Below are 16386 nucleotides of genomic sequence, written 5' to 3' on the forward strand. Positions count from 1 at the left end.
GTGCAGGGTTTGGATAAATAACACAGACCTTAAGCGTGTGATTGTACTTTTAGTACATCGCTGTGGAATGCCACGCATGTGTTTCCATCTTCCTAATATTGAAGTCAATTATCCAGATTGATTTCAGAAATGGGGATCGATCACTTGCTGTACAGGAGAATGTCAAGTGTCCATACAGAAGAAAAATGTATGGCAATTTATTGAAAACTATATTACACTGTATTTTTCAAATATATCTATTTAATATATTTCAATATATTTTGTTCACCTGTGAATCTACCTATTGGATTGGCATGCAAAGTGACAACACTTCATTATTAGGGATTCTAGCACCTCCCTTGTGCTGTTGTATCACCACTTATTTATTTTAGGTACAAAGATTATTATCAAAGAAGAGCTGTTTAGTAACATTTTATTAGGCAGAAAGCATAACACATTCACATCTTGTTAATAATAACAACCACTCCATCCATAATTGGGTTAACCCACTACTATCGGAATCAAAGTAAACACAAATACATTACAATCTAAGGCACATCTTAAACTTACTCTCTAATCATTATAAGCAATTAAAAACATTTTAAATAACCACCAAGGGGTTATTTTCTGTATTAAAAAAGTGAAATCAGATGAACAATTGAGGGAGAAGCCTCTGCTAAGAGGCAGCCCCTTTGAATGTTTGTGTAATTTTAGCAGCATTAGCGTATTAGGATTCACTGCTTTCAGCTATGAATGGTACATTTGCTATCACAGAGGGATGTGAGAAAATGGGTAATGATTAAATATACAAGGTTACCAAAGGGAGGGAGGTATTTGTTTAGTCAAATGCCTCTAAGCCAGTCAGAATCGGACTCTCCTCATTGGGTTCTTCTCGGGTCTCCAGTGCTGTGTTCAGCTTGTGCCAGAACAGTCTGGTTTCTTCCTCACATTTGGGCCAGTTCAGGTAGGTCTTCTTTTTCACCAGCTTCCTCATCCTGTGGTAGGGGGAGAGCTGGCAGTCGGGGATGTCCTCCAGGAACACCAGGACCAGCACGTCCTTCTGCTCGTCAAAGAGACGGAAGCTGGCCACCTGGATCTCCCTGGAGCACCACTCGCTCTCCAGGTAGTGGCGGCTGATGATGCAGAGGGTCTTGCGGCTCTTGTAGATGTTGTCCACGATGTTGTCGATAATGGGCTTGCCGGGCTGAAAGTCTCTGTGGTGTAGACACAGCTTCCAGCCACGGCCCTGCTCCAGGTTGGGCAGAAGCTCCCTCAGGACCCAAGGCTCATCGTGCGTGTTGTACGAAACAAAGGCATCAAACTCGTAGCGTCTGGACGGCTTCTGCTTCCTGTCGTATAAGAACGCTTGGAAGAGATGGTAGGCATAGACAACCTGCCAGCGGAGGAAGTGGAAGATGAAGGAGGACACCATGGTAAGAGTCACAAGGGTGGAGGACACAATAAAGCATATAAAATCGTAGTCCAGTTTGCAAGAGTCTACATTGAAATCTGCAAGTTTCAATCCTTTGTAGTTAGCTGGGTAGTTGCAGGTAATGTCATAGAAGTTGAGAACTTGAGTCATAGAGTACTGCAGCGACCAGTTTTGGAACCAAGCATTTTCACAGCTGCAGATGAAGGGATTGTTTGTCAAGTTGAGGAACCTGAGGAGGGGAAGTGCCTTGATGTGGGTCTCACTGACCACAATGAACTGGTTGCCTGTGGATGAAAGGAACTTGAGCCTGGTGAGGTTTGCATGAACCAGGAAGTCCAGGGACTGCAGGTGGGCTTCATTCAAGTGGATTACCGAGAGTTTTGGCACTGTGAGAAATATTTTGGGATCTAGTGCTTTGAGCATGGTGTTACTGAGGTCCAAATAAGTCAAATTGGGGGTGTGACTGAAAGTTTTAGGGTGCACAAAGTCAATGCTTTGGTGGCCAGCATGGAGTTCTCTGAGAGAGCTAAGCCCTTTCAGAAAGTTTGATGGAATCCTAACAAGGCAGTTGGGACCTTGGCTATTGATTGAGAGGTACACCAAAGATTTGAGAGTTGTAAATGGAGGTCGCTTGAGCTCTTCTGAGCTCTTGTAGCAAAGATTGCAGTCAAAGATTTTAAGTAACTTTAGTAAGGGCATTCCTGCAAACACATCTCCCTCATCAAAAGATTTCACCTTTAGCGGGTTTTTCCCGAGCTGCAGATATGTAAGATTGCTTAAGTCTTTGAAAGCACCAGTATCAAATTTGGAAATGTGATTTCCAACCATGTTAAGATATTTCAAAGAATGCATGTTCCGGAAGATGTCATTATTGATGTAGCCCAGCTTGTTGAATTTCATATCTAGGGATCTCAGACTGTGTAGGGCGGTTGACCATGTGCCTGTGATTTCCTGGATGTTGTTTTTTTTAATCCTGAGCTCCTCCAGGTTAGCCAAGCCCTCAAAGTGTGCACTGATCATTGTATTGATATTGTTTCCTTCCAAGATGAGAACCTTCAACCTCATTAATGTGGAGAAGCCTCTAGGCTGCAACGTGCCAATGCGATTGAAGCCAAGGTCCAGAGTTTGCAGTGTGCTGATATTCTGGATAGCACAGGGAACAACATAAAGATGATTGTGAGCCAGGGACAGAAAACACAAATGATGCATGCCTTTGAACAAGGACTCTGGTAGGCATTTCAGACCCTTCCATGATAGATCTAAATGGCTCACCATCGAGCAGTGGACAAATGGATTGTACTGGAGAGTAAAATTATTCCTTTTAAGGCCAAGAGTCTGTAGTTTGGGCAGCAAGCGGCAAACATTGCTTAAGAACATTTCATCTTCTGTCAATTGTAAATCATTGAGTTGGAGATCTTTCAGCGAGGAGTTAGCAAAGCTTTTTATTATCCCTGATAATATTCCAGGTTTTGCTGTGTGAAAACCACTCAGTGAAAGATTCTTAACACTATGCAGAAAAGACTTGTTTGTAACCACCCAGTCCAACCCTCCTTCTAAACCCAAGAGTTTCAAAGAGACGATGCAGGGAAAGATGTTTGTTGTAACGCTAAAGTTTCTGAAAGGGTTCAAAGACAGGTCGAGCACTCTCAGTCTTAAGGAAACATTTGAAAAATCTTCAGTGTTGAAACTTGTGAAGTTGTTCTGTCTAAGATACAGCTGCTCCAAGTTCGAGGCTCTGAACACAGGCTGGACTCTCTGTATCTGAAGCAATGAGTTTGCACTCAAGTCCATGACCTTGATGTTGTTCATAAACTGAAAGGTGTAGGCGTCAATCTTTTGTATGCGGTTTCCGCCCAGGAAAAGCTCAGTGAGGTTTTCCAAACCCTTGAACAGGTCCTCTGTGAGTGCGCTCAGGTGGTTCTGGGAGAGATTCAGCACCTGCAGTGCAGTCAGGTCTTTGAAAGCATGCCTGTCTATGTGGTGGATTTGGTTGTTAGATGCATTCAAGCCCTTGAGGTATATTAGGTTCCTGAAATCCCCTTCTCGTAGCTGGGATATATTGTTCCATGAAATATCCAAGAACTTGGTGTTGTGAGGGATATCTGGAGGTACGTGGGAGAAGTTTCTACGGAAACAGAGCAGTTTCAGACCGGTGAATCTCAGGGCACCGTGGGCTGTGCAGTTCCTGAGTGAATAGCCTGACGTTGGCACAATCTGCACCCAGCAATTAAGGAGGAAGATCAGAAAGATGAAGTAGGTCCCAACCATTTTTTTTAAGCTGCTCTGTTTTGTTTTTCCTTTAAGAAAGATGAGTCCTAAAGGGATTAGCAGCTGTTGGCAGCAGCAGCAGAATGAGAAAGCTGCTGGTGCTAGCTAAGGGTCTTTCAGGAGCGGTTCCTTAGCCTTTCACATCTGGGAGGAAAATCAAAGGATGTCAGCCTCTATATATTTGGAAATCTTCTTATGCTGTAAAAAAAAAGCATCATTCAATTATTTTGCTCAACAGTATACAGTGTTTTCCACCAGCACTGGATAGTGAGTTGGAGGTGCTCTCTAGTTTTGTAATATTAACAGCTTCATTCATAAGCAAATTGCTTTTCAGTCTAAAGATCATATCCATTAACTCCAGTCGCCCCCCTTTACGTTCGGCATTATTTATGAAAGCCTTATGAAAGTCACCAAAATGCAAGCAAAAAAATGTTGCATACCGTACAGAACTACTTTGAAAGTTCAATTAGTAAATCAAAGTTAAGGCTAAGGTGTTTGTTACCAGTTTCGTAATATTAACGGTTGGATTATCCTGTGCAAATAGTGCTTTGGTATGAATACCTTAATAAATCTGTCATTGTCTATATATCGGATGCAAAGTTACCTTGACCAAGTTCCAGCCGTGGGTGACCTCTCTCTGTGCCTCATCAGATGTAACTGTCAGGGACAGCAGCAGGTACTGGTATACTAAGAAAGGTTTAGGAGGAAGTCTCAGCTAGGGATGTAGTCATTTCATACACTTACCCATTGTAACTCATATCTCTACCTACCATTTGCATTGACCAAACCAGACACAGCTGGGGTTACGCTGTGCAGGAAAAGTGACTCATTCCATGCAGGGACACGAAGGTGAAAAAGAAATGCAAGAAGTGAAAGCGGGCTGGAGACCTTTCTGTGTGATATGATCCTGACTGTAACGCTGCTCAGAGGTTATATGCTAAATGAGCCACATCAATCCCTCTCCACCTTACAAAGAAAGTACTAAGCAATACATAGGCTGTAGTAAGGGCTGACCAAGCATGGTAATAGCAAGACTAGAGATGACCTGCCCAAACCAGGAACTACACAGAGGCTCTGATCTGCTTATTATTTGCATTTCCCCATTCACAATTAACAGTCTGGACACAAAAACTGTAATGTAAAAATCAAAGGCTATAAGTTAAATGCTATTAAACACAAAGCGACCCCCTGCCAACTTTTTTTGGCAACTTAAGGAGCAGCTTTTTTTTTTTGTAGATGATTTTTTTAAAAATACATTTTCATAACCAAGTGAATAGTTCAAGGCACAACATCTAAAGGATCTTGACTGGAGTCGCTTAGTAGAAATTGCTGCACTGGTCTATCCTGGTCAGAGCGGCTAGTCTGCGGCTTTTTAATTGGAGAGGGATTACATGAAGAAGACTAAATGTTGTATTGAAAACCATACATTGTATGACAATTATAAAACATGTGATGCTTGTCTACAGAACTTTTACATTGGTGCTCTGTGGAAAAAAAAAAAAAATCTTTATATCTTTGAACTGAGGTGTGGAGCAAATCAGCTATGTACCATAGCAAAACCAACGGCAAGCGTAAGAAAGCATAGCGACAGCTTGGAAAGCAAAGCCCAGAGAGGTATTGTGAAATAAACACAAACACAGCAAACCATGACAAAATAAATGGGTAGTGGAACCACAGGAAAAGCATGGGAAAACTACAACATGAACATGCAGAATTACTGTGGTAAACTTTTATAACGGTATAAAAAAATGAGATTTAGAAATACAGATATACCTCCATCTAGCACTCAGAGACATGCACCAGGCTGCTGGTCCTGTGTGTCAGATTCTATTCATCCACAAGGGAATACAGATATACCTCCATCTAGCACTCAGAGACATGCACCAGGCTGCTGGTCCTGTGTGTCAGATTCTATTCATCCACAAGGGGGCAGCACAGACAACCAGTAAGAGAACAGTAAAGCAATCCTGAAAGAAGCAGCTCTCTATACTGCCGTGAAGAACATGACCAGTGTTATATTATGGCAGTCTGTAAAACTATCAGTTACTTCAAGCTGAACAATAAAAAAAAAAAAATCATTCAACTGCACAAATGATAAAGTCACAACTATGAAGCAAGAGAGACTTTGCAGTGAAAGGAGCAACACCAATTACACATGCATATACCGTTCTGTATGTTAATAGAGTTAAGTGTAGGTGTCTGCATGCAACATATGTCATATATATATATATATATATATATATAGAGAGAGAGAGAGAGAGAGAGAGAGAGAGAGAGAGAGAGAGAGAGAGAGATGGAGGGGGTACTGGGGCTTCCAAATGTCTTCCTTCTAGTTTTGATTCCAGTGAGCTTGCTTTGGTTCCTGCTTTTGGAAGAGGCTGGAGGCAGAGAAATTTGCTGAAGGATTTAAACCGATACAGACTCAGAAAAAAAAGGATATTGTACTTGACTGCACAATACCTTGAATTGAAATCAACTTGCTTATCAAATTCAGAAAATGCATGAAAAAAAAAAGACAAAGAATGTACACTAAGACCATGCAAATCCATGCTCCTAGACCCAAGCATTGTTTGTATTCAGTCACAGAAAGTGTCTACAATGTAATCTACTCTGGGTTGCTGTGAGGTTCATTAGGGAGGGCTTTCATTTCAGTCTAATTAAATACAGAGTCAGGTTTGGATTAAACACAGGAGCGCCTGCTGTTTTAATAGAAATGTTAAATGTATTTATTTATTCATGCTACTGGGAACCATTTCATTCAAATATAACCTTTATAAAAGTTTGCAGTGTAATCTTGCCATTTTCCTCTGGTCATACTATGAATCCACTGTAGTTTACCATGGTTCAGCATGGTTTAACATGCTTTACTATATCTCTCCTGGCTTTACAATGCTGAACTGTGCATTACCATGCTTTCACTGTGATATATTACACATTGCTGTGCCATTACTATGGTAGACTTTTTAATCAGAGCACAGAACTGACAGAACTCAAGGGTGCTCAGACGTTGAAAGCCACAGCGATGCAATGTTGGTTTTAATACGTTTTAAAAAGCTAAACTTTTTTTAACGGCCCATGTGTATTTAATCTGCATTACATGATGTTGCCACAGTGTTGCCCAAAACAAATATTTTTAGTGACCTCCTTTTTCTTGCGGCCAGCCCCATATTTAGACCAGCCTACCATTAAGACATTCCAAAGACCTCCCTGGGCTCTCTAGAGACCACCCCAGTCTCTTAATGGAGGTATTCCACAGTAAGACGTCACGGATCAACTAGCCATGTAAGCAGGATAACCCTGCTGCCCTCTTGCAGTCAGAGTTAATAATGCTTTGGTGCTGTGCGCGTAAGGATTGGCTGTCCCACTATACTGTCCCACTATGAAGGGATAATGCATCTTCAGTGGTTTAGTGCAGAGCAGTCACATTTTGTGGGTTAAAAGAGCCAGACAAATAAGAAATGTCACTAACATAAAAAGCAGGCTCGTTTCACATGTCTAAGCATCAGTGATGCTGCATTCTGACTAGGAGGAGGAGGAGCATCGGCATCAATAGAAATAGTATTGGTGCCTATAAACTATCAATCTATATCAGCAATATTTGAAAAGCCTCATCATCATCATCATCAGCCTTTTTCAATCCACTGCTGGATGAAGGCCTCCTCAAGATTCTTCCACAGAAGCCTGTCTGCTGCGTCCCTCATCCACGTTGCTCCGGCGTGTTTCCTGATTTCCTCTTTCCATCTTCCTGGAGGTCTTCTTCTTGGTCGCTTTCTATCTCTTGGGAATATGTCTATATCTATATATATATATATATATATATATATATATATATATATATATATATATATATATATATATAGACATACTGTGCCAACACTAACCATTATGCTAATGTTATATTGCTGGTGGTCCACCACAGAAAAGGCTGGCTGTGTGTATTGTGACGTGGGGATGAAAATATGCCCCCTCCTGATGTTTTACTGCCTTGCACATTTAGATTGTGGATTTTTAATTGTCATCATGAAATATAGCGTGTGCATCTGCTGAAGAACTTGCTGCAGTCATTCCACTTTCTTAGCATGCTTCTCTTTCTGCTCTGCACCGCTGATTTCTGGGCACTTGGTTCTAGCTTTAGGGAGGGTCTGGTGTACCAGAAATGTTTGCTCTTATTAGGGTTTTGAAGAATATTGTATTTCACTGTGCAGTGTGTTGCTTTGAATGGAAATGAACTTGCTCTCTACAATTACCCTGTGGTGGGGCTCAGTAATTTCCATTGTTCAGCCAGCCTCTTAAATATCTTTCCTAAAATGTTCTGAAGTTCTTTTCAGGGGTCGATGGTCTTCCATCACCTAGCTTTGGGGCAGCAGTACATAGGCAAGATCGTGGTCAAACTGCCTAAACAGGGCCTCTCACCTACTCTAACCTGCTACACCCTAACGAAGCAAGTGCAAAGCCCAAGGCAAGTTTTTAGAAAACCATTTGAAACTGTATAAAATTAGCAAGGAACGACTAAGAACAGCAACTGTTCCTTGTTTGTTTTTTTTTTGATAATTTTCAGCAGTTTCAATAATGTTTTCCTTTCAACTGGCTTCAAAATAGCCTTGATCTTTCTATTAACAGCAGAGCTACTGACTGACTCCCTCTCTGGTGTTCATGCAGCACAATCTCAGCTGCAGAGACGCCAAGCCCCACTCCAGTTATTATCAAGACAAACTGTTTAAGAGCGCTGGAACTTCCTGAGTGAGTGGGTGATGCAGGCACATTAAACCAGTAAAGGGGGTCGAGATCATTGTGGTCGATAGCATTGAAGCCTCTGAAACGTGTCTTCTAAACACAACACCTCTGACAAAAACAAAACACCCGCTGCACTGATTGCTGCCTAGTCACGGGCTAGGAAAACATCCTTCCTCAACGCTAATCTGAAACTGCTATCTAGGAAAGTGTCTGCTGCTGCTGAACACAGCTGTGAGAGCAGATGAGGAGATATAAGCTGGGGTGCCTCGACTGCAGAGGCACTGTGGTCTGTTATTGTTGCCATGGGGACCGCTTCTCTTTGATCAAAGGGATAAAGTAAATACACTTGATTTATCCCCCTCCACTCCTGCCACTCTGCAGCACTGGTCCACTTCTGCTTATTACTCCTGCCTTCTAAAGAGGTAACTGCGCTATACCATGGCAAAAGCCAACCATCAGAGTGCAGTACAACATAATGAAATCCTAGTGAAAGCATGGAGGATTGCAGTGCTGTAAGGCATTGTAAAAACCAATGGCTCGCCAGAATAAAGCAACTGGTCCCTCAAGTGTTGGGCCCTGTTCCTGTTTTGTTTTTATGTGTCGCTAAATGAAAAGCAGGAAGGATGTGTGATATCTGAAAGCTATCGTCTGCTCTCCTGAGTTCCTCTTTCCCTGAAACTGCTGCAAAGGAAGCAGTCAAAAAAGGGGATTGAACTTACAGGTGTAAGCATTCCTGATATAGATAGATATATATATAGATATATATATAGATGGATATAGATATAAGATTCCACTGGCACCCCCTGTCCTTGCTGTGACTGCAGTTTGCCATGCACAGCAGTTGGCCACAAACACCCATTTGAACAATGAATGCTGCTTGTTTTTTAATCTTTCATTAAAAAAGAACAGCGAGTGCCAGCCTGGACAGTTCCTGACTGAAGTCTGTTGGGTGGGGGGTATTTGGTTCCGTTTCATTCAACATCAGTCATGACTCTTGCAAAGATCATATGAATTTCATAATAACATTTTCTTTTTAAAAGGAATGAGTAATAGCCTTATTAAATGAATTGTTTCATCAGCATTTGGTATTCATTTTAATAAAATGTGTTTGTCTTATACCCAATTATAAAGTTTGTGGCGAGCGCGTTTCAGTATTTATTCTGCACTCAACTGTTCCTTTGTCAGGGTTCTGTCAGACGTGACAGAAAGTGGAAGCCACTCCGTGCTGTAAAAAACATGCTAGACGCGTTTGAGTTTGCGGGAGTACAGTGCCAATCTCTTATCACTGCAGGCGTGCGTCAAACTTTCCAAACTGCTTTGGTTTCGTCTTCGAAAGTGACAAGGCAACCGCAGCCTCCCTGCTTAAGCATTCTGTCAAAGTCACTTTGCAGACGAGAGCCCGTTTTAAAAGTGTCAGGAACACTACATGGGACTGTTCCATCTCAGAACGTTTGCTAGGGAACCGAAAAAACAAAACTCTTCCTTTGCCCGGAGCGATCTGTAAGGGGCGTCTGTTGATCAAGCCTTCGGGTTTCCAAGTAGAGTTTGGCGGTGGGGTGGATGGTACTGATTTTAATATAAACACACACCCTGCTCTTCAAAGAATGGTTTCAATCAAAAAGCTGTTGGTTTGTTTGATTTTGAGTTGTGTTCAATGCGAACTGTGTTGCCAGAGAAAGCTGTGTTAGCACAAGAAGAAACAATAACATTTTACACTGAGTCTCTAACTACTGTGTATTTACATAGTGGTTACTTAGTAAACACATGTGTACTTACACATCATTACAATGTTATTATGCATAGTTACAATCTTTTTGCACGATATAACCCTAACCCTTTTCTGTTACAATTGTGTACTCACAGTAATTAGAGTCACTTAAGGAGGCTGTGTGGTCCAGTGGTTAAAGAAAAGGGCTTGTAACCAGGAGGTCCCCGGTTCAAATCCCACCTCAGCCACTGGCTCATTGTGTGACCCTGAGCAAGTCACTGAACCTCCTTGTGCTCCGTCTTTCGGGTGAGACGTAGTTGTAAGTGACTGCAGCTGATGCATAGTTCACACACCCTAGTCTCTGTAAGTCGCCTTGGATAAAGGCGTCTGCTAAATAAACAAATAACTTACCGAAGAAACTCTGAACTCTGAAGGGTTCATCTGAGAAAAACAATATGAGGAAAAGAAGTATCATGGGAAGTTGTTTTGTAGCTGATTGAAAAGCGCTGCGCACTGGATCAACTCCCCTGGAATTTCATAGCTGTTATAATGCAACATAAAGCATACGTTTGAGGACTAATCCATGCAGGTTCATTTAATCAATATTTGCCTCAGCTTGTCATCACTTCCTTTCAGATGCCATGGGTTCAACAAGATTGTCATGTTTTAGCATTTTTCACTAAATATTATGACAAGCGGATAGTTTTTGTGCATTTTTGTGTGGAGAAGGTCTTACAGATTTAAACTGTGCTGTGTGTTTAATCTACAGTTTGAATGCATGCCAGTTCAAGCTGCTTCTCATATCATGCACCACCTCCTCAATCACAATGATCCTTCCTGTCAAGCAACTTGCAAAACCCACCTCCATCCCGCTGAAATATTACATATGCTGTGAAATATGCATACATGAGACCCAACAACTGAGCATCACTGCCCCAAGCATGTGCCCTATTGCATCACGGCACATTTCTAAACACATACACGTTTCTGTCCTGTGCTTTTACCATGGATTGTTGTCTTTTACAAACTCTCACACACCTCTCTGTGCTTTAGCATGTTTACCATGATTCTTACTGTATCGTCCCTTATGAAAGTCTACCATGGTATGTTTGTCTGCTAATTTAGCAGTTTATGCATGCTTTCCCCATGGTTATACAATGCATTTACCACACTTTACCATGGTTGCCTTCTTTCTTTTAATATGCTTTATAGTTTTTAAATATGGGCTTCATAGTGCTTACCTTTGCTTTAGCATGCTTTCACTGTTCTTTATCATACTTTGCTATGCTTTTACTATGGGACACTTTTATAATGTTGGACCCACCTGTACTGCATATAACAGCTGAGGAGTTACCTGTTATACAGCATGAAATGAAAACAGCAGGGCACAGTTCAAATAGTCTTTTTTTTATTGCACCTCCATTTTTTGTGATCCTTATTACAGGACTCTGAATGTAGCTTCAGTATATTATGGAATCATAACGTTATTCTTCAAAGCTGGCACTGTTCTTGTATTTCCCAGCTAACTATTTCCTTGCAGGTCCTGTAACTGGTGATTCAGGTACCATGCAATGCCAGTCACATTTATATTGCATCTGTCATGTGCAAATATCCCAGTGTGTGCTTCACAGACCAAATGCAGCTCAACGGGATAAAAACCTTCAAAGGTAAACGGTGGTTTCCAAGTCACCCCAGTCCATGAGAAGTGGGTGTTGGGGTTTGGCTATTAGTGTTACCCAATAAACCTGTCAGCCTGTCAGCCTCATTAGACCTTGTCTCCAGGGAATGCTGTAATGGATGTGACTCCCTACTCAAAAGAGCTTCCTGCTCCTCTGATCCCCAGGGTTTTATGAAGCTCTGTTTTAAAAGTTTATCTCTGCCCTGTCTGATACAATTTATGGGACAGATTTCCTGCAACGCTTGGCTGTCTGGATGAAAGACAGCAGACGAGATAACAGCGGAATGGGAACGCAAAGGCTGAGGGGAAAATATTCAGCACAGCAGAGAGTTTGGAAGGAGCTGGGCTGTTTAACTGTACCAGGGACGCTTTCACTTTACTTCCAGCCCAGTGTAAGTGGCACAAAAACAGCAAAGCGAGCATCTTAAAGTGGTGCTGAACCCGTTCCACATAAAGTGTTCTCAAGGGCTTGCACTAACCAAAGAGAGCAACAGTAAGGAGTGATGACTTATATATTGTGAAGAACGGGCTTCAGAGCAAGCATTACAGTTAGCTATGAAGTAGTATGGAGCGTTTGCCCTTCATTCGGTATGTTTCATACTTCGGGGTCATGCACACCTTGCCTCAGTTTCTTCATTCAATTAACTTGCATGTATTTTTTGTCTGGATTTGATTCATCCATGTTTTTGTGCTATTCTTTATTCAGCGAAGCCGGGGCAATGGAAGCTGATTTTTAGAATGAGAATGGGACAAGATCAGATGGTTGTGTTCATAGAATAGACAAGTAAGCCCAGAATTCATTTTGATCCCGAGGTGCAATAAAAAGGCAGAAAAAAAGCTACAAAGGACAAACCCAGGTGACTCTTTTCAAACTGTATCCTTCAGCGGGCAGCCCTCTGACTATATCAGCAGCTTCATTCTGCTTAAAGATGAATAGATTTAGCCCTCTGACTACATCAGCAGCTTCATTCTGCTTAAAGATGAATAGATTTAGCCCTCTGACTGCATCAGCAGCTTCATTCTGCTTAAAGATGAATAGATTTTCACTGGCTAATCTTGCTTTGCTTCACATGATCCTAGAATATCAATCATTTGAATTTCTATAGCACTATTAAATGACAACTGAGCTGAAGCTGAAGTTATTGGGCCCAAGTGTTTCTTGAAGAATCTGCAAACAAGAGCATTGTGGTTGCACATTATTACAAAAATGCATCTTGAAAACAGAAAACAGCCCCCTGATTCAGTCAAGGGCAAGCCAGGGAAATGCCATTAAATAATTGTAAACTCATTGTGAAAATGAGTAAGTATTTCCTGTCAAACATTTTTTTAAAAACCTGTCAGTGTGGTATTGCAAACTGAAACATCTTGTTTTGTTTTCCCTGCCTAACTTATGAAAGTGCTTCTAGACACCATACCTCCAGAACAAGTGTGACAGACAAGGCGGTGGCAGGCAAGTGGTTTCAGCGTGTGTGTGTGGAGGGGGGGGGAGACTTCTCCAGCAAAAACCTGCAGGGACTGCGGTAAGCAGGCAGACAGAATGAGAATCTCTGTAACCCTTTCCATGAAGTGTCTCCAATTACAAACCCTAACCCTGACCCTAAACCTAACCCTAACCCTAACCCTAACCCTAACCCTAACCCTAACCCTGACCCTAACCCTAACCCTAACCCTAACCCTAAACCTAACCCTTTAGATGAAGTGTCTCCAATTACGAACCCTAACCCTAACACTAACCCTAACCCTAACCCTAACCCTAACCCAAACCCTATCTCGAACCCTAACCTTAGCCCTAACCCTAACCCTAACCCTATCTCGAACCCTAAACCTAACCTTAACCCTTTTCTGACACAATTGTGTAATTACATACAGTATATCTTGCAAAACGATTCACACATTAAGTCCATTGTAGCTATGCATCATAACATGGTAATTAGAAGTCAGTACACATATATTTACTAAGTGATCTACATTTTAAATGCACAGTAATTCGAGACATTTCATGTAGTTTGACCAGAATCTCAATGCAGTATAACTATGAACATGCTTGAAAACAAAGCAAAGTGATGAAAGCCTTGTGTGCTGAACACGCAGGGCTCACCACGAAAACAACTCGATTCATTCATTAACTCATGACAGAAGCGCCTGTCTAAAATGTGCTTGTTTTTGTATTAGATTACAGCTAAGATGCTGCATTGCTTTTCCATAGATGCCTCGTCCTCATTTTAGGAAGGGAGGGGAAATGAATGCCTCTAATGGGTGAATTGAGCCAGGTGAGATTTGATTTCACGTGAATGAAAGGGATTGGGGTTTACAAGCTGGCACTTTCCTGAAAGCCCAGGAGCAGCAGATGATTAGGAAGCCCCCAGCGAGATCGCTTTCTGACATCTCCTGTTTATAAGCAGCTGAAAGGGGGGCCTGGGATTCGGTTTCTCAAACTCATAAAACTCCTGAGCGGCTATCCATTACCGCGTCCACATCCAATTGGGTTTATAATGGGTCAGGAGACCTGAAGCTTTTAAAGGGAACAGGAATCAAATCCTTCAACAAGCCCCCAGAGTATAAAACGCTTTGATTATCTTTTTAAAGCGTGAAGGTTTTTTTTTCAGTCAAGTATTACATCACTGTGATTTTTCCAGCAGTGGTTTGCACCCTGGGAGATGAATCAAAGTTGTGATTTATACTCTGCTCAACATGCTCCATATCTAATGGTGATAGAGATTGCGCTCCACTGTTAGGGGTGCCTTTCTTAGAAGAGACGTCAAACCCAGGTCATTGACTTTCACTACACATGAAAGAAAGACTCTTTCATACATCACCTCAAACACTCATGTCTAGAACCTCCAGTAAGAAGCACTGGTAACGTAGACATGATTTTATACATGATTTTATATAGATCGAGTTTGATCTCAATGTTTTCCTTCAATTATTAAGCTGTTAAAACAGGAACTTTATTTCAAAACTGGCTTACCTCTGACAGATGCCAGGAGGACTAATCCATAGGGTTTATACCTGGTAAATCTGGGGTCCATTTGTTTCTCAACACAATTTAATCTAAAACAGACATTAATATATGGTGACAGTCTGGACTGTACCATCTGAAAGGGGCGCAGGGGGGGATTCCTGTCTGTACCGTACTGCGATTATTCCTTCATACTTTAGCACCCCCCCACCAAGTGTGCAACCCCAGTAGGTGTGTTGGCACTAGCCCCCACACATCTGAAAGTAATTGCCGGGCTGCGTGGGGAGCTGTCAGATTCCAGCGCTAACCTCCCCCTGCAGGGGAACAGAAGGGAAACAAGCTCTGGGAAACCGGGGAGGACAATTTAAAAATCGCTGCTGTTTGATGGAACCCTCGGTGGAATTGGTCAAAGTGGAATTAATCGCCAACCTTTTCCTCTTCTCGGGATCCAACAGCTATTTGGTTTTTACTAGTGTGTGTCATTTCCTTCGGAAAGCACTGCAGGACTGGAATGTGCAGCAGAAATAGGAAAGGGGCTTTGCTCTTCTTTTCTGTGTGCATGCTCAGACTCTTTTGCTGTACCTTGCTGTTTCTCAGTGGCTTCAGCTTAGACACAATGGGACTCCTCAAGGCTGTTAACAGAGAAAGCTCCTTATTTTCCACTGCGCTCTAACAATAAGGCATGGCATATTTCAATAAGTGAGGCCAACGTGTGCTGTAATGACACTTTCTGCCATTAGACCTGTTTCCTCTTTTCTCTGAACGCATGGTAAATGATGGAAATACATTTTGATTCAAATGCATATTGTATATCTGCAGGATTACCATGCAACTTTACCACAGTAACCCAATGGTATTCTTGCAATGCATCAATATTCTGCAACAATTACTGCACCGGCTTGATACTGCAACTACTGCATTACTCTAGCCAAAGCAGGTGTGAACTGAGGACAAGCAAAGCCATTCATCAGTGGTGACAGGTTCCTCAGAGTGTGAACCTGACAGAACATTCCTGGAAACACCTTACACCGCTGACTGCCAACGTCTTTACGTTGCTGTCAGAATAACCCGTGTGCCTAACGGAACCGAGCAACATTTCTATTTATTGATTTAGATTTATTGAGTTATTGATTTCTATTTATTGATGTTTTTTAAAAACATCAGTGGTGATGTTAGTTGAAGCTAATGACATTTCCTAATACTGCACATGCTTAATTAAGATGAATAGGCACAATGTTTCCTAATGGCATAGACTAGCTTTCACACAGACTGGAGCGGTGGCTTGGTTTGTGAAGTCTGCTTTGATCCTGCCTGTGTCAGATGCATTAACCCCCCTGTAGACAGAAAGCAAAGGTACAAATCCCTATAACTTGAAACAGGTGTGAGCCGGCAGTGGGGGGGGGGGGGGGGGGTGGGGGGGGGTCTGACTCCTCACTGTCACAGACCCAGACATTTGGATTAGATAGAAGAGGATTATTAAAGAAGCCTCAGCCTGGATCTATAGACGTTCTCTACACAGCAGGGAGACTGGTAGAAGATAATAATATTAATAGCAATAATAGGAAGAATACTAACAGGATAAAGAGGAACAACAACTCTATCAATATCAAACATAATATAGTAATAAT

The 16386-nt window shown here is 41.9% G+C and overlaps 1 protein-coding gene across 1 annotated transcript; it reads right to left on the bottom strand.

Annotated features, from left to right (window-relative positions):
* Positions 1–817: 817 nt before the first annotated feature.
* LOC117431738 (toll-like receptor 13) lies at positions 818–3679 on the bottom strand. Its single transcript, XM_058996626.1, has one exon. The coding sequence runs from the start codon at positions 3677–3679 to the stop codon at positions 818–820; it is 2862 nt and encodes a 953-aa protein (XP_058852609.1).
* Between the last annotated feature and the right edge of the window lie 12707 nt (positions 3680–16386).

This window comes from Acipenser ruthenus, chromosome 22, assembly GCF_902713425.1.
Source record: "Acipenser ruthenus chromosome 22, fAciRut3.2 maternal haplotype, whole genome shotgun sequence".
In the NCBI taxonomy this organism is placed as follows: domain Eukaryota; kingdom Metazoa; phylum Chordata; class Actinopteri; order Acipenseriformes; family Acipenseridae; genus Acipenser; species Acipenser ruthenus.